The sequence below is a fragment of the Perissodus microlepis genome, chromosome 15 (assembly GCF_051167445.1).
Source record: "Perissodus microlepis isolate ML-2025 ecotype Zambia chromosome 15, ASM5116744v1, whole genome shotgun sequence".
NCBI classification, from domain to species: Eukaryota; Metazoa; Chordata; class Actinopteri; order Cichliformes; family Cichlidae; genus Perissodus; species Perissodus microlepis.
In genome coordinates, this window is record NC_140475.1 from 11,613,797 (window position 1) to 11,635,152 (window position 21,356).

Consider the following 21,356-nt stretch of genomic DNA (forward strand, 5'->3'; position numbering starts at 1 on the left):
TCTGGGAAGTAGCGGCCCCATTCATTTTCTGCACTGGCAATCTTAGCTGGAGCACTTCCACAGCTTACGTGCCCGTGAAGCTGGTGGCTGACTCATGAATGTTAAACATGAGTAGTCAAAAACATATTTTTCATTTTGATAACAAAAAGAAAAATACATCTTTGCACATGTGCAGAGGTCAAAAAGGAGTCTTTAAGTAAGAACTGTAGTATCGCAGCTCGAATGTGTGACGTGAGCGCCAAGAAGTCTGTGTCGGTTCACAGTCATCCGTGTCATGGTAGTCGAGTGCTTGATAGACTCTGCTGTACACCTACAGGAGAGAGGGCATTCCGTCAAGGATGCCAGTGTTCACATTCTGGACCGAGAAGACAGATAGTTTGGAAAGAGTAAAGGAGGCCATCTACATCCGCTGTGATCGACCATTGTTGAACAGAGGTGATGGCTTACAGCACCAGCTACCAGCCACCTTGAGTCAGCAGTCTTCAATCCCCCATTCTCACCTTGCCTTATGATGGTGGGTGGGGCTACATCTTACAGCGGTTTCACACCTCACACCACTACACAACCCCCACATTACCTCGGGCTCTGTCAGTTGCTTAAAACTGAAGAAGCCTCTTGTATGAAAAGCAAAACATCCTCACTTGTCAAGCACTCGAGACACTATGCCAAGAAGGCTGGTACCATTCATACTTGCAGACAACACTGTTGAGTGCTTGTTCTTAAGAGTTACTGATGCTCTGTAGTAGGGCTGTTCGATATAACGATATATATCGGGTGACGATATAAAAACATCTATCGTTTTTTTATTGTACGCTATCGTTTGTTTCGTGGTGTCGCAAAATAAACTGTTTACAGCAATATTTTTTCACCGTTTTGATGGTCACTGTAGTGGCTATATTAATTTCTTAAAGTTCTCTCTTTCTCTTATATTTAATATTACCACACTACTGACGGACAAGCGCCTGTTTTTATGCGTTGTGGTTAGCAACAGCGACGGTAACACCATCGCGTGTCCGCTTGTTTATGTTCCACATAAACCTTTCACAATAAAGCTCAAGTTCCTCTTGAGACTTTTCAAAATAAACTGAATCACGTGAAAGAGCAGATTATTTACGGATGAGAAGTAAAAAAAGAGCCGCCAGGTGCTAAAGAATAGACCGTAGACTCAAACGTTAGAACAGGCTTTTCCCCGCAGCACCGTGTGTAATAAATACTCACAAAGAAAACGGCGGCTTTTACAACTTATGTCTAAAAATGCATCATTTCATGCATCGGTTAAAACACTCGACTCCAGCTACATGACGCGCAGCTGGAAACACTTCCCGCAAGTCGAGCTGCCCGAGATTCACAGAATTTACAGAAAATGTTACATTTTTGTGATTTATATCGTTATCGGGACGATAGAATTCTTATATCGGGATATGAGATTTTGGTCATATCGCACAGCCCTACTCTGTAGTGCAGTCAGGTGGATCCAGCAAATCTGAGAACACATAGGATTGCATGAACCCAAAAACAATGCTTCTAGAGATACAATAATGCACCATACAGGTTAAAGGTCAATTCTGAATGCCTTCAAACTACACTGAGCCAATTTGTTACTACACCTACGCAACTTCTTCTTAATGCAATTTGCGACAGACTTTTTTCTCCATTAGGGTAGCTGACAACCATTGGTAAGTTTTTTATTAAAGAAAAAAAGGTTTGTTGAGAAACTTTAGTTTCAGACAGTAATTTTTCAATGCAAAATAAATAACAGTCTACTTTTTTTTTTTAGCTCTAGCTCTCCTCTTCCATTAAGGAAGCCATTTTTGTTGTCTCAGTTTCAGACACCCGAGATATGATCGTGGAACAAATTACATCAGGAAATGCCAAATGCACTTAAAATCTCCCGAAAAAGCCATTAAGTGACTGTTTTTGATTTAGTTTTTATCTGTGGTGCCAAACGCAGGCTGCATCAGACCAGACTTCTGTCATTACCCATGTGGTGTCTCCTCCTGGCTTCCTTGCTGTCTCTTTGCTGTCGCTTATCTAATAAAACCACTAGCAGTCCAAAAAAATTAAGTATTTAAAACTAAAGGCCAAAAACTACAGTACACCTACCAAAAACAGAAAATTATGTTTTTCGGTGTTTACAACTGATAATATATCTCTTTAAAAAGCCAAGTATGTTACAGAAAAATATTTCCAGACACAAACAAGTGTGTGGGAGAGATACAGTGCATGTGTCTTTAATTAAGAGCCATGTTTTTGTCGCCAAAAAAAAAAATACTATTTTTTTAAGCGATTAACTGAGAAGAAAAGAGGGAGGACATGCTGGTAAACTGCAGATAAAACCAAAAAAAATGAGGAAAATAAAAAGTGGGTGGAAAGCAGAGCATCAGAAGAGAGGGTAGGAGGGCAAGGTCAAAAATAAAAGATAAAAGGCTTTTAAGTATCTTTTATCAGTGCAGAAAACAGCTGAATGTTTAGAGAATGTATCTGCTGGAGGCACCAGGCAGCAGAGAGATGACATTTAGAGAAGAAAAAGAGCAGAGAAAAGCAGCCGCTCACTTTCTCCTGAACTCCTAACCACGCTGTATAACAAAGTATAGAATAGAATAGAATTCAACTTTATTGTCATTGCACATGCACAGGTACAGGGCAACGAAATGCAGTTTGCATCCATCCAGAAGTGCTTTAGTGATATAGATATATTACAATATATATTAGCAATAATATAGATATGTAAGTATATTACAGAAATGGGTCTATTGTGGTATGTTATAATGTACACGGTATGAAGTATGTTGTGAATACTCTATAACTATAGGTATGTACAGGCTGTAGTGAGTACAAGCTATGTACAGGATATAAACCATAGAGTGGATATTTTAACCCTTTTCATGCCCTCTGCTAATGTTTGACTTTCATTTAAAGTGATGAAAAACAGCCTTCTTTCTCCCAACCACAAGACAAGAGGCACTAATTTGAATTGAGGATGAAAACCCAAGACCAGCCGCCTCTCCATCATTTTTTTTTTTTTTTTAAAGATGTGACACAAATTGACGCACAAAAACAAATACTGTTTTGTTTTGTTTTTTGGTCCCTGATTAAGTTTATTTAAATGACAGTAACTTGACAGTGGAAAGGAAGAAAAAGATGCAGCCAACTACAGTAATCATCATTCACCAACAGGCGCGCACACACACACACACACACACAGAGTTGACACAAACGCACACAATGAGAGATGGCATGATGAGCTCACTGAAGAGCTGTGTTTAGACAAGGTTTAATTGGCTACAGCATCCATTTCAGTCATTCCACAGAGTATTGACTCTGCTTCACGGGGAATTACAAGAGACACTGAGTGTTTTGTTGGCTCTGGGTTAATAAAACTATGAACCATTTTTCAAAGAAAGAGGTTGTAGAAAGCATGTGCAACTCATCTGCTTACATCACAGTACAATCACGCACAAACCCACATAAATCTAAAGCCCACAGCTAAACATGCACAAGGTAAGCGAGATATAAGCAGATCATCAGGCTGTGTACATCTTTGCACCTTCATGATGGAATAAATCTGCACATTATTCCACCAAATGTGCAGATTTGTGACGTAAACAAGTGACTTCCTGTATGCTCCAGTAAGACAATATGCAATTACATAACATGAAACTATTCACAGTGTGGTAATTATCCCGTTGAAGTTCCTGTCTCTACTAGACCAGTGCAAATTAATTAGAGGGAGTGTGTTATAAAAAGGCACAATTTATAGAATTAAATGTCCAGAAAATTAACTATTGAAAATATAGTGCATGTAGATAAAATAATACAAAGTTACATATATCTCTATAATGGCTCATGCACAGCCTGCCTTCCAGTGCCAAGATAATGAAAGCGTACTGAACTGGATCAAAAATTTATTTTTGTAATTAATTACCGACGCTTCAAAATGTAGTCAGGCGACCTTATTTTCTGCAAAGTTTTAGTGTCTCTTGATTAAAAAATAAATAAAATTGGTACTTCTTCCACTCAGTGAAGCAAAAACTATTTAAGAAATTTTGTAAATTCTTAAAAAAACAGAAAAATAAATAAATAAATAAAACAAGGACTTTTTTTTTTATAGTGGCTGAGCCGAGTAAAGACATCAGATATCCGCTTGTGATTATGGGGAATCTGTAGCAAAGGGACAAGATTTCTGGCACAAAGTTTGCTCTACTGAGCAAACCTGCCTGAGTAGCTTTTAGTTGCATCTAATCTCTGAAACAATAGCTGTCGTCTGACAACGATTAAACTTTAATTAGCTTTTTTCTTTTCGTAACCAATGACCAATGAAGAGAACAGGAATTTTTGAACTGGAAATCCATTATTCTTTATCCCCGATTTCCTGGCTACATTGGAAGCCCACAAAAATCCGCAGGAGACTAACCAGACTGATCACATAATTCCCCAATTTATCAGACAGTCACGATCAATTCTAATCCAACTCGGCAAGAGAACAAACAAGTTTGTTTCCCAGTATGTTGATTCCTGTGGCCATGTCTGTCATTACTGCATCACACGCAACAGCATCAGTTGTTTTTCGGTCTTATGCCATTAAGCCTCACATTTTCATGAAATATCAGTTAATGCACCAATTTGTATTTGTCACTGAGCCTGACCAGTCACCAACTGCGGTGACTGGTCTGAAAACAGCAGTGAGAATGACAACCGCCTGCGGCTACAAATTGTCATTAAAGTAACTAAGCACCGAACAGTGGCAGAGCAGTCATTGTGACCCAATGAAAGGGTTTGTGGGGAACAACACTCAGTAAAGCCACAACATCAAAGGCTTAAAGCCTGTCTGTGTTATGTAAACCCACTTTTTGGGCGAGGACCATCCATCAATCTCGACTCCAACTGGTAATGAAATGACAAAAGATATTAAGACAGGCGGCGGGCGATAACAAATTAGGAAAGCTACACCAATATGTTTGCTCTTTAGCACAAACATAATAGAGTCAGGTGGAAACTACCCTTAGTTACTATTTTAACACATTTACTGAACTCACTACAGTATGTTGATAGGTGGTTGCAACACGATGACATTACAATACATGTATAAGTTAAGGTTTGTGAAAATAAACTTGTCCAATGCTTGTCTAAAGTGTTCTTGGTGCAAAATGCTACAAATGGCTAATTTTAGCCCATTGGTTGGTGGTTGCTAGGTTGCAGCATGATAATGTGCTAAAACGTAATAACCTTCAGAGCCCTAAGATCTACCTTTGTGCCAATTTTGGCTTCCCAACTCATCGTGTAAGAGGAGTTTATACAGACAGTTTCTGGTGTTCTAGTAAGACACACGACCTTTGCAGGACTAAATTGTAATAATATGCAGGACGCAAGTTTGAAAAGGTTTATATAATGATGGATTATGTTCAATACAACAAATATAGATGAGTGTAATGGGCAGGTAAATGTGATAATAGCATTCATTACTTCCAAATCCAGCAAGGGCTCAACAAACGGGTTACAAAAGTCTGTGACCATCAGATTCGCATCAAGTTGATGAATCAGAAATCTTTGCAGCCATTCATGCGGTGATTCAGCGTCATTTTTCTCTATAACCTTGGCCTCTTTTTAAATGATCGGAAAATGGAAGCGGGAGTGATGGCAATGTAGCGTTCAAGACAAGAAAACACAGAATTATTATTGGACTGGTGATTTCGATTCTGAAAGATGGATGACACTGCAGCGCTTTTTCAGGGACAAGGAGTTCCTCTGAAAAAGCAATGAGATTGTTAAAACGTCGCTCAATGTAGAAGCCAAAAGAGATGACCACAAGACATTTTTAAAAACACCTTTTCAACTTCAGCAAGAAGTAAAAAATAAATAAAAAAATAAAAAAAAGAAGATTAGCGCCTGTTATATCTGCTGGAAGGCTGAGGTGAGGTGATTTTGGGATTAAATCATTACATAAAGCATAGGATGATGTGCGTCAACTGATCCTGGAGGGAACATCTGGGTAAATGACAAGCAAGCGGGGGGCAAACACACACACACACACAGATTTCATAAGCGGGACAGAACAAGGAGATCGCTGAGCTACGTTCAAGGTGTAAAAGCATTCACACGCCCTCTGTGTGCCCTCTGATTCACACACCTTTAACCAGCAGCATACACACACCCCAGCCCCTGTTCGGTAGCTGAAGGATGCGTTAATGAAGGATGACAGTGAGATAATAGGCTGGCACCTGTGCATATATTCCTCACATACTCGCGGTTTCTCTATCAATTTACGGCCCCTACCTCCAGTTGACGCCTCAGCTCCTTCGCGTGGGCGGAGTCCTGCGACACATCTTCCCTCTGGGAGGCATCAGCGAGAACGTTGACCGTAGTCTCAGCCTCCTGGAGCCATTTGAGGAAGGACTCGAGCTCCCTGAGAGACACTTGCACGCCCTTCAGGTCACTGTCCAGCTGCGTGTGACGGTCATTGGCCCTGTCCATTAATATGATTGAGACAAACGCATAGCTATATATGAGATATAGCAATAACTTCAGAAACATTTAATACTGTTAAAGGGTATCTGCCTTGAAGCACAGTGAGAGGGTGAGCGGGCCAGTTTGTATGCACCTATTGTTGAGGCTGTTCCAGGCAGCATTGTGTTTATCTGCGACCTCTTTGATCCTCCTGGTGTCATCGGTAGAATACTCTCGTAAAAGGTGATTGGACAACTCGTTGAAGGCTGCGACTGTAGCTTGGCCTCGGCCCAGAGCTTGGAGAAACTCCTGTAAAACAATGCAGCGCTTTGATATTCGTGACACTGGACTGCGAGTCTGAGGATGTGACAGATGTGAGTCAGCGTGAATACTGTAAGTCACTGTGAAGGGCATTGTTTATCATTATTGGAGTTATCCATCTTCCTGTGCTGTTTTCTGTATACTGTTGTGGCCTGGTATATGAAAAACTGCCGTGCGAGGATATTAATGACTCATTCTCTAAGCTGAAAAAAAATATTAAACTAACAACAAAAAAAACAACAACATGCATACACACACACACACACAAATTTGTTATTCTGCTGCTCGGCTCTTTGACATTGTTTGTTTAACCTCTGCTTAATCAAGCACGTTACATTAGACCCTGGTGATTAAGACTCCAAATTCAGCATTTGGAAGTAAGTCATCCATATAAGACTGCTGGGCTCCTTTTCTTTTAACAAAAAAAGTGTACTTCACCATTTTAAATACATAATTACTCATTATTACAAGACCACACACCAGGAGCAAACAGCTATGTATACAGCATCCTGGATTGTGTTAAACTCAGTTGCCCTCTAGTGTTCGGTCCCTGTAATCTGTCAGAAGAGGCAGGATTTGGTGCCAGAAATCATTGGCCAAGACATCATCTCAAATTAAAATGATGGATGATGTGGGTGTACGAACGTTATTAAAGTTCAAAGTGATACTTCAGAGAGGTGATTTATTCATTCTCGCCTTGTATAAACTTACACGACTGTATAAAGGACCTCTAATATGTTATAAAGTTCGCTTTGATCCATTTTTTTTTCTCTCCGTGAGGAATATGAGTAGACAAGCTTGCTACAGAATCACAGTAAATGACCTCAAGAGGACAGACGAGGCGTACTGAGGTCACAGAGAGAAAGTTTAGCAGTGTATTTTTTTCCCGCTAACCTTATTGTCTTTAAGCTGTTCAGTCAGGGGATCTCTGGACTGACGCTGAAGAAGGTTATGGAAACGTCCTTCGTGGTGCCCAATAAGGCCCATCACCTCCTTCCTCTGCTCCTCCCACTGGTTGCTGTGACCAATCATATTATCCAGCTGCTGGAGCCGTGCCTCGACACCATGCTGAGTGCTGTCCCACTGGCTGCGCACCTTCTCCACTAAAGCCAGAGACAGATGTGGTTATATGGACAAACAAAGGCTAAAGCACAACATACATATTTGCTACTATTTATTTTTTTTCCCCTGACAACTTTTTTCTTACATTTCTCAGTAATGGATGTGCGAACATCAAGGTTGGAGGTTTTGTTTTTGATGTTCTGCGCCAGTGTGAAAATGTCCTCTAGCTGAGGGTGACGCTGCTCCAGGTCATTCTTTGTCACCTGTCAAGTGAAGAAACATACAAGGAAAGTTTAGTGAAAGTTCAGTTTAAAAAAAAACAAAAAACAAATGAATCACACACATAAAAAAACCAAACAAACAACCAATTTCTCACCTGAAGTCGTCCCATAGTGGTCCTGATCTCCTGCGTGTCCCCCACGGTGACAATATTAGACTTGAGCATCTGGGTGATGAGGACTAGCCAGTCTGCAAGCTCAGTGGCAGTCTCGTTAAGATCAGTAGGCGCCACGGTGTCCGGTGTGTGCGGGGTTTGGTGGTGTGGGTCCTCGCTCACCAAGCTGGCCATCTGCACGGCTGAAGGGACGGCAGACACTGGAGCAGGGGCGGGGGGGAGGAAAAGAAAAAAAAGGAAGAAATCTTGATCCAAGCAAGGTTTGACATATAGAGCTCCTTTAAAAGGAAATGATGCAACAAACATTAAAGATGTTAGAAGGAGGGAGGTGGTGTTGTCAAAAGGCTCTCAGAGGATAGTAGCACCACACCAAATCATGACGAACGAGCCATCGGGGACTGTTTTAGTTTGCTACAACCTTTGCCGCTCACCTCTTACTTGTTATTTTTAATCAAGCATTTCATGCTCCAGATTAAGGTAGGACAAAGGGGAATTGCAAATTTAAGAACTTATTACTTATTTTTGTCATGCCCTGTTAATGATCCACAAGCATCTCATTTTTAAATACTTCACTGGGGCAAGTTTCTTCCTTATGCCCTTGATGCACCATAAAAACAGAGGCAGCGATACATAAAGAGAGAAATAATTGCGTTTCTTGGATTTTTTTTTTTTTACCCAGCTGCTGGTGTTGGACTACATGTTGGTGATGTGTCCATGGAGACAGCGGTGGCTCAAGAGATTCCCTCAGCCGGCCATCCAAGGCTTTCCAGTCAGCTGCCAGCTGCTCAACCTTAGCCTATACACATGATAGCGCATAAGGAGACACACACACACAAACATATATATATAGACTTAGTACAAAGTAATAGCATTAGAAATGGTGTGTAACCAGATAAAGAGCTAATTAAACTAAGAAATTACAGGAAATTGTATCTTTTTGGCCCAAAGTGAGGCAGCAGCACTTCAACAGTGCAATAATGTGTAATTATATACCACAATCACTAGTACTTTTTTATTAAATTATATTACTATGGAAACCTTTTCTTGAGGCAACAGTTGCTGTCGTCTCTGCAGCTCTATTGAATGAGCTAACAGGTCCTCCAGCTCCTTCTTTCTGTCCTTCATGGAAGCCTCCAGATCCTACAGCGTATTTAAAAATCATATAAGAGAACAGGCCTGCATAGAATTGATGGATTTTCAGTGAGCACCAGTGTATTAGTTTTCTGCGTTCTGTGTAGTCCACCTACCAGTGCCTGGCCAGGATTCAGGCCGCGGGTCGTGACCGTCTGGTGCGTGATGACGGCCCAGTCAGTCAGTCTGTTCATCCTGTCTTGAAACTGGGCGTGACTTTGCAGGTTGGTCTCCACTTCACCCACTTTGTCCAACAGCTCATTGGTCACCTGCAGGAGTGGTAGAATCAGGGATGAAGCAGCAGATGAAAGGGAACTCAACGTTTCACACCAACCACTTTGACTACAAGGCTAAGAAGCCAGCTATAGCTACTGCTAGCCCTCAGCCTCCTGGTAGATGCACCTATGGTATAAAATTGAAAATTCTAGGTGATTTTCAGAAAGGTTGACTATGAGGTCGAGGTCACAGAGATTCAAACCCGCTCAAGATTTTTAGTAGATGGACATATGGTATTAATTTCAAAATCCTACATCGCCTCATTTGAGGTTCTGTATTCACAAACTTGGGTGTGCATGCCGCCCGCTTGGTTTGTTTCATACCTTGCTCCAGTTGAGGTTTATTCCTCTGAGTTTGGCAACATGCTGTTCTCTGTTCTGCGGGCTAACACTGGGACTGGACAGGATCTGAGGAGCGTGCTTGTTAAGCCAGCCAAGACGATCATTCTGTAAATCCATTTCCTCAGCAAGGGCCTGCAAGGAAAGATGCACTGAGGCTTAATTTCACCGTGTGATTGAAAATGAGAGATAAAGTCAAAGGAATGGGAAACAAAGAAGCAAATTCCTGTTGCACAGAGATATGTAGTGTGAATGATTCTACTCTGCAGTGTTTTTCCATAAGGTACAAGTCTGAGTTTGAGGGCTTGGAGGATGTAAACAGGAATATTAAAAACAGGAAGTGTCAGTGCTCTTTCTGTTTACGTTTGCTGGGTGAGACTGGTTCTGCTTGTGACTAACTGAGACACTCTGAGCAACTTGTGCTCACAGTATAGCATAGAGGGGAAAGAAGAACAAAGGACAACACAACACAGTCAGAGCTGACCATAAAAATAGCACTTCCCCAGCAGCTCCTGAGCAGGAATAGAAATCTCTGAGCTCCCATGAATCAGACTAACTCGAGCATGTTTTGAGTTTTTCTTTACCTTCAGTTCTTTGAGATTTCTGTCAGTGGCAGTGACAGGCAGGGAGCTAACAGCGTTTTCTGCCTGCTCGAGCCACACAGCGAGCTCCTCGCGCCTCCTCACCAGCTCTGACAGGGCCGGATCCCCTCCAGCCAACCTGCACGCACACACACACCTTAGATTAGGATCTCCATTTCCTCCAGGTTGCAGGCCTGATCCTAAAAATTTACATTTAAATTGCTGTTATAGGCTGACTGACCGCATTGATAACGTTAACCTGACAAACACTGATAAAGAAACAGACTGATGGTAACGGAGAATGAGCACCAACCTCTATGCTACATTGTATTCTAGAACTAAGATGTTATATGTCAACACACAAGAATGTCAAACTCCAAATCCTCAATCTTTCCCCCTCTTTTGTACAAGGTCATTTTTACCTCCGCTGTCTGTCTAGGACTTGGCGGTTTACCGCTCTCCAACGCCGACCCAGAGTTTCCAGCTTCTCTTCAAGCAGGGGCCCATCAGGAGAGGAGAGCTTGCCAATTATCTGCTCTCCAGTGTGGCTGAGTCCAACCAGGACGGGCTTATGGCTGGCAATGCCTTCTTCCAACTCCTAAAATGCATGCCGAACAAAGGAAGAGACAAAAGCAGAAAAAGAAAGGGGGGGAAAAAAAGGCTTCAGTCAAACAGCATAATCTGATCTACTAGTGCTCAAATCCCGAGCTCAGATCCATCTCTCCAGGCAAATCTCTTATTGACACATAGGCATGATTTGTAGCGAGTCACGACTTAAGCTGCCAAATCTCTGTTTCCACCGAGAGAGATTTAACCTGCCAAGACAGACTCGTAAAGTAGAGTGAGTGATTGTAAAGTCCGCTAAAGGGTGACTCAGCTAATTGATCTCTCAATTCCCATCCACTTGATCCCTCGTCTCATTCTCAGTGTCTGTGAAAACGTAAAAAAGACAGACGCACTGGACTGCGGCTCGAGCTTTTGCAAATCACGCCGATAAAGGTGTTAATGGCACCAGCGCCGTCAGCGATAATGCAACAGCTTCAGAGAATTTAATTCCCCTTGGAAATGAAATTACCGCTTTAGCAATCAAACAAAGCGAAATTTAAGTCTCCTTCTAATCTTACTCTTCAGTTCACTTCTCTCCATTTCCACTCTGCATAATGAACAGTCAGATGTGTGGTGTATTTATTAGATACAGTATAGCACCCATTTTCCCCTGGGGGAGCCAAATGCAATTATCTTCTGTCTAACACGTCGAACCATCAAGCTGCCTATAGCGTGAACATATTACTACAGCATCCTTGGGAGTTAATAATCTTCATTTAAACTTGTAAACACACGCTGATGATGTGATATTGCCAAATTAATCTAATTAGTCTCTATAACAATAAAAGAAAGAGACCTGACAGGCCTTTTGTCACAAAAAATACATATTTATTCTGTCTCTGGGGTAAGGAAACCAAAACAGATTAGGAGAGAAAAAACAAAACAAAAAACTTAACACAGTCCAACGATTCACCACCCTCCACTGACCTCTTGGTATTGTCGTGCAGATTCCAGGTCCAGCTGTCCATCAGGGCTAATGCTCTCAGACAGCAGGTTTTCTGTGTCAGTCAGCCACTGACTGATGTCTTTCAAGTCACAGTGAAACTGCCCCCACTCCTCTACAGCACGGTCGAAACTCCTGCGGCACAAAAAGGAAACACACATGCATCAAAGCTGAAATCTGGAGATAATCTGTAAAAAGAGGAAGGACACACTGACAATCTGTCCAACTTTCTGCCGTCGCTTCAGACCCTTTCAACACAGCTGAACTCAAAAGTGTGGTGCACAGCAAAGGCTCTGTGAAGCACTGGGCTATAAATTATATAAATGTAATACATCACCAATAAAACAGTCATATTGTGTATATCACAAACATCGATGTTATCTCTATGCCTGTAAATCCTCTCGATTGTGACTCAAACTGTCATTTCCGCTGCCACTTTTATTGAGAACAGTAGCCAAACTGAGTGAAGTGTTTTCAGCTGCATTAATACCATAACATCACTGTGATCCAATTCCCATTCCTTTGACTTTATCTCTCATTTTCAATTACGCATCCACTGTTCAAAAAGCATACCTAATCTACTGTATCTGTAGTGGGTAAGAGTAGTGAGAAAACAGTCTGCATATTTTATCCGTTGTGTTGGTTGGAATCATATCCGCTTGTTAATATGCTACAGTTACGGAAAAATGAATGAATTCATCATGTTCTACCATCGGGAAATGATAAGGGAAAACTGAACAGTTGACCTCTATTAAAAACGCTGCAACAATCAGGAACCTCTGACAACGCCGTGAAGATCACAGCACAACTACTGAATAAAAAGAAATAAAGAGCGAGAGGATGATTACTTAAAAAAAAAAAAAAAAACAGATCTCTATCACAATGGTGGTCTGCTCAACGGCTATTTCCTTTCAGAGCATCGCTCTGAAAAGAACAAATCTGATCAGAGGGACAAGCTGAGGAAATGAGTTCTGGATGAGTAATTTTACAACATGTACTCTATTCTTTTGATACTTAATGATGCCCAGAGGTTATTGTGATTACAGATGCAGTGCTGCAGAGTTTGTGTGCAATCTCAAAATTAGCTTACTAGTTTACTACAGTGTCTTTGCACACACTGCACTCAGCAAATGTGAAGACTGTTTATGCCCAAGGAACTGTGCTGATGGCACTGAGGGTCATGCACTGTGCATGTGTGTGAATGAGTGAATGACTGTAAGACTGCGTGAATTGGCATGAGACTGTTTATGCCCAAGGAATTGTTTTGACATTAACTAAGGTCAGCGTGTACGTGTGTGTGTTCTTTACCATGTGTGCTGGTCTCTCTCTTTATCTGGTCCTGCTGTCTCTCTTGACTAGTGGACAGCTGGCATATATTGTCCCTGCAGCTACTAAACATCCTGACATGCATATTCTTACTCACACAAATACACCACATGTAAAAATAGCAGCTTGTTCACTGTTCTCCTTTTTTGCGTTTAAAATTTTGATTTAAAACCTTAAATCTAGATAATGAATATAAATACACCTTTATCTGTTATATTATAGGAAGCTGGTGCACGCACCCTTTCCTCTGGTTGTACATGCGGTTGAGGCGGTCCCACTCGGCATTGAGCTGTGTCAGGGCGTCTGCCATTTGCGCCACCTCAGCAGGCGAAGCGTCCCGGATGGCGTCAGGCTGGCGCTCGTGGATCCCTGTGACCTGCTCGCTCAGACGCTCCAGATTGTCTTTGATATTCTATGACATGAAAACGGAATAATAAAAGAAGAGGAAGTTCATGCAGCAGGCAGATTGCAGAACTGCAAATGTGGTCGCTGGTTATCTGACACCAATTAACGTCAACAATTCCACCCCCAGTCTTATGAAGCTTAAGGGTTCAGTGGTGATGGGCAGTATACAAGATAATCAGTGAATTACATATTTATTTATTTATTTTTAATAGACAGAACAGCCAGTGTGACTTTTTAAGAAGTCTGAATGAATTCTGTTATTGGTCTGTTAAGTGTACTGATGAGGGGATCAATATTAAACTGTAAAGCTTTCTTCAACAGATCAACCATGATGGAACACACCAAACCACCAGAAAACGTACATTTCAAAATAAAACCCTTGATGAACCTCTAATTTAAACTGTTATTAGGGCTGCCACGATTAGTCGACTAGTCACGATTACGTCGACTATTAAAATCGTCGACGACTAATTTAATAGTCGACGCCTCGTTTGAGGCTTTGTAAGATCCCAAAAGATGCAGGAATAAGTAGCAGGATTTAAGAGTGTAATAACGGACTGAAACAGAAGATGGCAGCACTGCATGTACAAGGATGCCAGCTGCCGTTAAACCCCGAAGAAGAAGAAGCTGCATCCCAGAATCCATAGCGCCCTGCTCAGTTGTCAACAATGGCGGCAGCTAGTTAGTTTTAATATTACTCTTATTATTCTTTCTGGGTCACAAAATAAACGTTTAACATATTTTCAGGCGAGAATGTAGCTGTGTAAACCTCAAATACCTGCTCAGTTTATCAAGACACCACATATTTTCAAAAGCGCTCCGACGTTTTCGGAGACGTCTGTTACCCACCAGCTCGATAGCTAGTCGGGAGCAAGGCTCACTAGAGCCCGTTAGAACACCGGACTCCCAGCAAATCGTTTTCAAACCCACCGCTGTCTTTCGCTACTCAGGTTAAATATTATATATAAGTCACTTAGATAACTTAAAAATGATATTGTTTGGCTTTTTTTAGTGTTTTATTTATTCCTGAGTAAATCGGTTTGGCTGAGATTAAAGTTATAGTTTTTACACAGCTGAATAAAAGTCAAGCAGACAAATGATTATCAGAAGTGCCAGATGCTCGAGAATATACTCCAGTGTCCTGATATATTTTAGATAGCAAGGAGTTTATTAAACTTCACCGAAACAATCTGCAAACTTCATTAAATTTAATAAACTGTCATCTTGTCTTTATTTTTTAGTTTAAACACTTAAAGCTGTAAGCTAATTATAGTTATATAAGAGCAGATGCATGCTGGTGCAATAAGCTGTACGTTGTACGTCCAATGGATGATGATCTGATCGCAAAAATAATCGGTGACTAGTCGACTATCAAAATAATCGTTTGTGGCAGCCCTAGCTGTTATTGGTGCAAAATAAGTTTTACTTGGGGGGGGGGGGAGTCTTGTGTCTCTTCTATTCTTTAATTTGGTTAAACTTTTTCAAGACTGCCCCACAAAACCAAACCACATTTTAAAAAAAAAAAAAACATAACCAGAACTTTCTCCACGATTTCTACAGTAGAAAGACTCATTTCAAAGGCTGGGTATGGCTCACTCTCAGTGTGTCTTCCTGGCTAGAAAAGTCTTCATAAAGGCCCCCGCTGAGCTCAGAGGAGTTCAGCAGCAACTCGTTGTCAGCCATGGCGAGAAGAACTTTATTGATGTCTAAAAGGTAGTCAGATGGAGTCAGCGAAGGAGCAGTGCTACGCCCCACTGCAGACATCTCCTACAAGACAGATGAGAAGAATTAAGTGGCACACTAGGTATTTAAAGTACTTATTCGTTGTTACAGCAACCAAATTAAATGAACCACAAAAAGAAAGAAGGTGGATGAATAATAACACTATTTAAGGATAAATGTGTATAATAACCAAAAAGACGAAATACAGTGTAAATTTTAAAAAAAAAAAATTGATATTACAAAAGAAAATAGGAAGCTAAGAAGGCCTTCGGCTACACTGAGTGCTGATATTATAATAGTACAGATCTAAATGAGAGCAAATCAGAAACAACTACACTTAATGTAACTAGAGGGGCAAAAAACACTAAAAGATGAGAATAAAACTCTAATACAGAACACAAATCCACTGAAAAACTACAGCACTCTCTGACGAAGAGGAAAAACAGTGTAAATGTGATGCCAGCTGACACACCCATTCCCTGCTTTTAGCCCTCTACTGGATGATCATCAGGTCACAGAGGGGATGCAGCACCCTCTCTATTCAGTTTAAGCTGAATTATTCTCTTAGAGCTATCCTTCCTATTCACTTTGCTGGTCTCACTGGTTCTGATGCTGCTACCTCAACAGACTTTAAGCAAAGAATGTTAAACTTGACTCGTAAATGAGCTGCAGCATCATGAGGCACACACATTAAAAGACCTGAAGAAGTAGAGCATGCTAAGCCCTCCCTATAGTTTCTCATCAAGGACTCCAAAGTATTTATTCCTCCCCTTTCTTAGATGTGTATGCTTGCATTCGTCTCTCACCTCAGCTGTAAACTCAGCTGTCTCCTCTCTGAAGGTGTGAGAAGACGACGTTTGCACGGAGACTTCGGCTCGCCTGATTTGCAGCACCTTAAGCTCCTGAGACAAGCAGACACAAACACACACTTTCAGTGTACTGCATCGGCACACAGCAGAAAACACAATATAAGAATATCCCGTGTTTTTCTAGGAGAGGAAAAAGAAAAACTCTACAGAGGACACTTGATATGCATCTCACCCTGTGAGCAGAGTATTGACTTTGCAGCCGGAGCAACAGAAGTCTCAGCTCCTCCCTCTGGCCCTCGTCTGAAGTTTGCTGCAGCAGTTCTTCTCCTCTTCTCAGCAAGTCCTCCACACTGGCTTTTTCCTCATCCATCTGTCACAGAGAGACACAGGGTAAAAGGGCAAACTGAGCATTCAAGAGTCTGGCATTCAAAAGTTATGCGACTAGTTATTCCCCCCCCCCCGCCAAACAGTCCTCGATGGATCTCAAATCAAGCATCTTCTATTCAATAAACATGAAGAAAACATTTATACCACCATCTGACATAAACTCTGCCTCTTTAGAAGCCTGAGCAACTTGTTGCCTGTTTAGCTAAGTATACACCACTCAGGAAATACTGTTTAAAACACAGCAAGAACTCCCTGACTGGCACAGTGACCTTGCTTGTGATTGGTCTTTTTTCATCAGTCAGTTTGTTTAACATCATAAACTGTGATAAGTCAGACTGAATTCCAGGACTATTAAGCCAATCAAACCTCATCTTATCAAGTGAGAGCTTTACATTACACAATCTGCAGCCTGGCATATTCAGAACATTTCACTGGAATTTCAGAATAACCTGGGTGAGTACTCTTTGTGTGTTCCAATTCCTCCTGAGAACTGATAGACATGGTAAACCTTTGACCAGGCAATAGACGGAGTCTTCTTTCCTCTGTACAGTAGTTGAAGCTACTTTTCTATTACCATTACTATCACAATCAGTACTGCTACTTTTAAATAAATGGACCTTATTTAATAATATTAAAAAAAAAAGTCTAACTGAAAGGTAATTCTCCGTACCTTATCATCATCCAAGGTGTTTACTGGGTCATGCTGCTGCAGAGCCTTCAGTGTGTCCTGGAGCTCTGCCTGAAGGTCCTTCACTTCACCTGGGACTGCAGCCTGGTCAGGGTGACTCTGACTCCGACTTTCAACTTGCATCTCCTGACTGTGAATGACCTGATTAGAAGGAAATGGGGAAAAAAACAAACAACAAACCTCAGGCAACACAGTCAGAGCTGCTCACGTCAATCTAATTATCTGACCACTTTCCTAAAGAGAGTTCAGCTGTGCTGCAATTCATAGAGACACACAGAATAGGGCCGTGTTTTTGTCTTAAAACACTTGGCAGCAGCATTTGGAACTTACATAAAATTAATTATAAGCCTACTGCCTGTGATATTATATCTCCTGGTAAGATATGGTGTGTTTCACCCTTGCATTTAATAGCAAGGATAGATTCTTTACCTGCTGGTTCACCTCAGCACTGCCTGACTCCAGACTCGTCAACATCTGTGTTGCCAAAAGAAAAGAAACAGACTGGCTGAACAGACTGCATCTATTTGACAGTGTAACCTTCTGTGGATATAGTGAGATTTAATTCCACACTGCATCAAGGCAGTAATTAATCTCTCTTTTGTTCCGTTTTTAATACCTTGGCTGTTTTTATGTGCTGGGAGACTTTGTCAAAGTTGCAGTTAAGCTCAGCCAGTTTGGGCTCCACCACATCTCGACATGCGGGCCCCCTGCTGGTCATCAGGATGACAGCTTGATCCCTGACGTTGTCCACGCGCAGACCGATATCTTCCAGCTCCTCCAGCATGCTCTAAGGACAGACCGCAGAGTAGCTGGTCATTGAATTATCAGTTTATGCCATCAGTCATCCTCCCTCAGACCGGCTGGCAGTGTAGCCTTGGGTCAGATTAAAGAGCTCGGGACATCATGTACTGATCAAGGTTAGGAGGCCTTAAGCTCAGATGATATTTAGTGGGGACCTTCACTCTTCTTGGCAAAAGGAGAGGGAGAGTTAAGAAATTAAAGCAGCTGTATGATAAATTATGACATCAACGTAAAAGAACTGCCTTCTCTTTTTTCTTTCCAATTTTATTCCTCGATGCCACCCAATCCAATCTCTCTCAGCTCTGCCTTCTTTCTCTTTTTAGTCTATTTAGTGATGACTTATAAAAAAAAACCCCTATTAAACAGCAGAAAAATATATATGATTTGGAGTTATCCATTTTTAACCAAGCACAGAGGTTTCACCTGCAAGTGCAAACTCAACTAATCCTTTCGTTTAAAAAAAAAAAACAAAAAAACATTGAAAACTCTGATCTGACCTTCTTTGCTTGTTAGCGCACGCCATCCTAGCATTTATAGACACAACAGACACAATAAAGGATTCTTCAGCTGGCCTCTAAACAAACAAAGATTAAAGATGGTGCTTTTATTCACTTTATCTGCTTTAGATAAACACGTTTCGATGTCTCTGCTTCTGTTTTGCTGCTCTTTATTTCACTGTGCATATCTCTTTGTGCAACAGGCACTCGTAAAATGGAGACGGACAGATGAGAGATGATAATCATTTTCTAGAGCCTTAAAAGTATTTTACAACGCTACATACAGATGAATAGACACTGCAAATACTAAAGAAATTGCTGATTTTAGGAGGCAACAATCCACACACACTTTCATTAATTGAGAACCGATGCAGTGCACAACCTCATATATGTACCTTGGGGTTGTAGCTCACTACAGACTGAAATGAGAGTCCTGGACTGAGTGTCTGAGGACAGAGGCACAACAAAGAAAACACTTTTATCCTTGACTGCGGACAAAATGTTCCTGTGCTCTTATTGAAATTGTTCTGAGTTTTTGGATCATTTGTTGGTTTGGAAACACTTCTGAGGCCCAGAGAAAGTGCGTTAGAAAGATAGCAACACCAGACAGCAAACTGTTGGCGAGTACAGAAGCGAATTAGGAGCGAGGCAAACACTATTGCAAGTGATGAGAGGCATCCTGTTACGTTCACTGAGCTTTTGGCCTTTTTCTGAAAGAAAGCTGCTCTGTCGCTCCCTTTCAGTTCCAGCTCTCCCACACCTGACTTCAAAAGCTAAATAGCATTCAAGTTTTGTGTGGAACTTCATTTGCAGCTCCTGCAGCTCCAGTTTTGGCCACTCGGCTCAGGAGTGTGTGGCCACCGGTTTGTTTAGTGATATTGGAAGAAAAAGTGGCAATCTCGAGGGATCCAATTGATCTGCTATTTTGTTGAAGTGTTGTATTTGTTAATGGAACCTTTGTAGGGGTCCTCTGCCGATATTTTGGCCTTGGAGACCCTGACATGAACCTTTTTATTTTGAATGGTGTAGACCAGGGGTCGGCAACCTTTCTGATGATGAGTGCCATCGAAAATTTCCTCAGAAGTCAATGTGCCATACCAACCATTGCAATAGCAATAAATGTAATAACGCTCTATATCAACAGTTACACACTATATAGAACAACTTTATAGAAAAGTGCCAGCAAGCAACATCCCTCTCACCAGTAGGCCAAGTGATTTTTAGTCAATTACACGTTGAATCTGGTAATTGGGGTTGTTAGCTAAGATACCATCATTAAGAAGCAGCACAACTAATGTGTCTATGCGAGCTAATTTGCAATGTGCATCAGTGGCCCAGCCATTTATTTTTAATGCACCTTCTCAGATTCATTCACTGCGTGTCGTGCCATCAGTTAACCCTTCGCATGCCAGCTGTGGCACGAGTGCGCAGGGTTGCCGACCCCTAGTGTAGCCTAATTGTAAAAAGTTGTAAAACTGTAAAATAAATTCCTTTGACACACAGCTAAGCTTGTTTGAAGGCTCAGTCTATGGTTTGCACTGCCGACACTTAGTTAAAGTGCTTTTATTGACTTATGACCTAAATTTACTGCCTAACCTAAGTTTGTGTCCCAGTAGCAGGTGGCTCACACAACGGCCTTAACACTTTCTAGCCAACAGTCTGTGTTGTTTATGTTTTTTTAATAAGAAAATTCATCAATTTCTCTTGTATTTTAATTAGACTGAAGATTTCAGATTAGGTGGGCCCCATGGGAGTTTCAGATTAAACAACTTAAATAAAATACAAGGCAAGAGGGTTTCTCGTTTTGTTCTTACACGTCAGTGGTGGCATGACATCCTGTGGTTTTTATAATCTAACGCAGTCACACAGAATCTTATTCACTGGGAGCTTTCTAAAAAACTCAGGTTTTAGAATCACTCAGGCCCGGTGCTGGTTTCACTGAATCTACACATTAGCTTCACGCTCTCCTACATTATACTGTTGCTTTACCTGTCACACTAATAACCTGCGCTGCCTTACCTTTATTACTTTTTCTCTTTCTGCTGGAGCCAGCCGTTCAGCCTCATCCAGGTGGATCTGGGTCTGGTAGAGCCAGGTGCTGATGTGAGCCAAGTTTTCATCCAAAATTTCCACCTCATTCTGGTGACTCTACACAACCCAAAAAATGGATATTTAGGCAATTAAAAGTTCTACGTATTCACCATTTTGTACTTTATCATAGACTTGCTGCAGTGCACCAAAGAGGTGATTTGAAGTCTTTGTTTTGGTTTTGACATTTATTTATTTCCTGCAATCAGTAGAGTAAAAGAGCACAAAAAGAGCATGTTTCATTTGAGTTGTGAATCCTTAATAAATATCATCTTGTAATGCACTTTGCACTGAGAAGAATATGCAACTTTTAAATACATTTCTTAGAATTTCTAAACTCACCATGTCTAAATAAATAATCCTGTACAACTGATATGCATTATAAAGTATGCATATGCAGTAATAGCTGACATGGGTAATTACCTTTACTTTAAATATATCTACTCAAGAGTAGCCTTTATGCATTTGCAAATTATGAAAAGAAATGAAATGAAATTTAAGCAGCTGGAAGGCTCGACTTCATTAAGAAACCAAAAT

At 41.1% G+C, this 21,356-nt stretch overlaps 1 protein-coding gene across 7 annotated transcripts in view; it reads right to left on the reverse strand.

The window, feature by feature from the left end:
• The window catches only part of utrn (utrophin), a 192,478-nt gene that overhangs the window by 122,526 nt on the left and 48,596 nt on the right, over positions 1 to 21,356 (reverse strand). For all 7 annotated transcript variants that reach the window (XM_084952527.1, XM_084952532.1, XM_084952533.1 and 4 more), the window contains 20 exons: positions 20,751 to 20,879; positions 18,050 to 18,220; positions 17,863 to 17,907; positions 17,416 to 17,574; positions 16,591 to 16,728; positions 16,356 to 16,451; positions 15,424 to 15,594; positions 13,662 to 13,834; positions 12,081 to 12,231; positions 10,970 to 11,145; positions 10,551 to 10,686; positions 9,952 to 10,101; positions 9,469 to 9,621; positions 9,260 to 9,361; positions 8,897 to 9,017; positions 8,204 to 8,421; positions 7,973 to 8,090; positions 7,660 to 7,868; positions 6,599 to 6,753; positions 6,274 to 6,463 (listed from right to left, as the gene is read on the reverse strand). In XM_084952527.1, the coding sequence (XP_084808653.1) occupies positions 6,274 to 6,463; positions 6,599 to 6,753; positions 7,660 to 7,868; positions 7,973 to 8,090; positions 8,204 to 8,421; positions 8,897 to 9,017; positions 9,260 to 9,361; positions 9,469 to 9,621; positions 9,952 to 10,101; positions 10,551 to 10,686; positions 10,970 to 11,145; positions 12,081 to 12,231; positions 13,662 to 13,834; positions 15,424 to 15,594; positions 16,356 to 16,451; positions 16,591 to 16,728; positions 17,416 to 17,574; positions 17,863 to 17,907; positions 18,050 to 18,220; positions 20,751 to 20,879 (2,961 nt within the window). The remainder of the gene's footprint in view (positions 1 to 6,273; positions 6,464 to 6,598; positions 6,754 to 7,659; positions 7,869 to 7,972; positions 8,091 to 8,203; positions 8,422 to 8,896; positions 9,018 to 9,259; positions 9,362 to 9,468; positions 9,622 to 9,951; positions 10,102 to 10,550; positions 10,687 to 10,969; positions 11,146 to 12,080; positions 12,232 to 13,661; positions 13,835 to 15,423; positions 15,595 to 16,355; positions 16,452 to 16,590; positions 16,729 to 17,415; positions 17,575 to 17,862; positions 17,908 to 18,049; positions 18,221 to 20,750; positions 20,880 to 21,356) is intronic.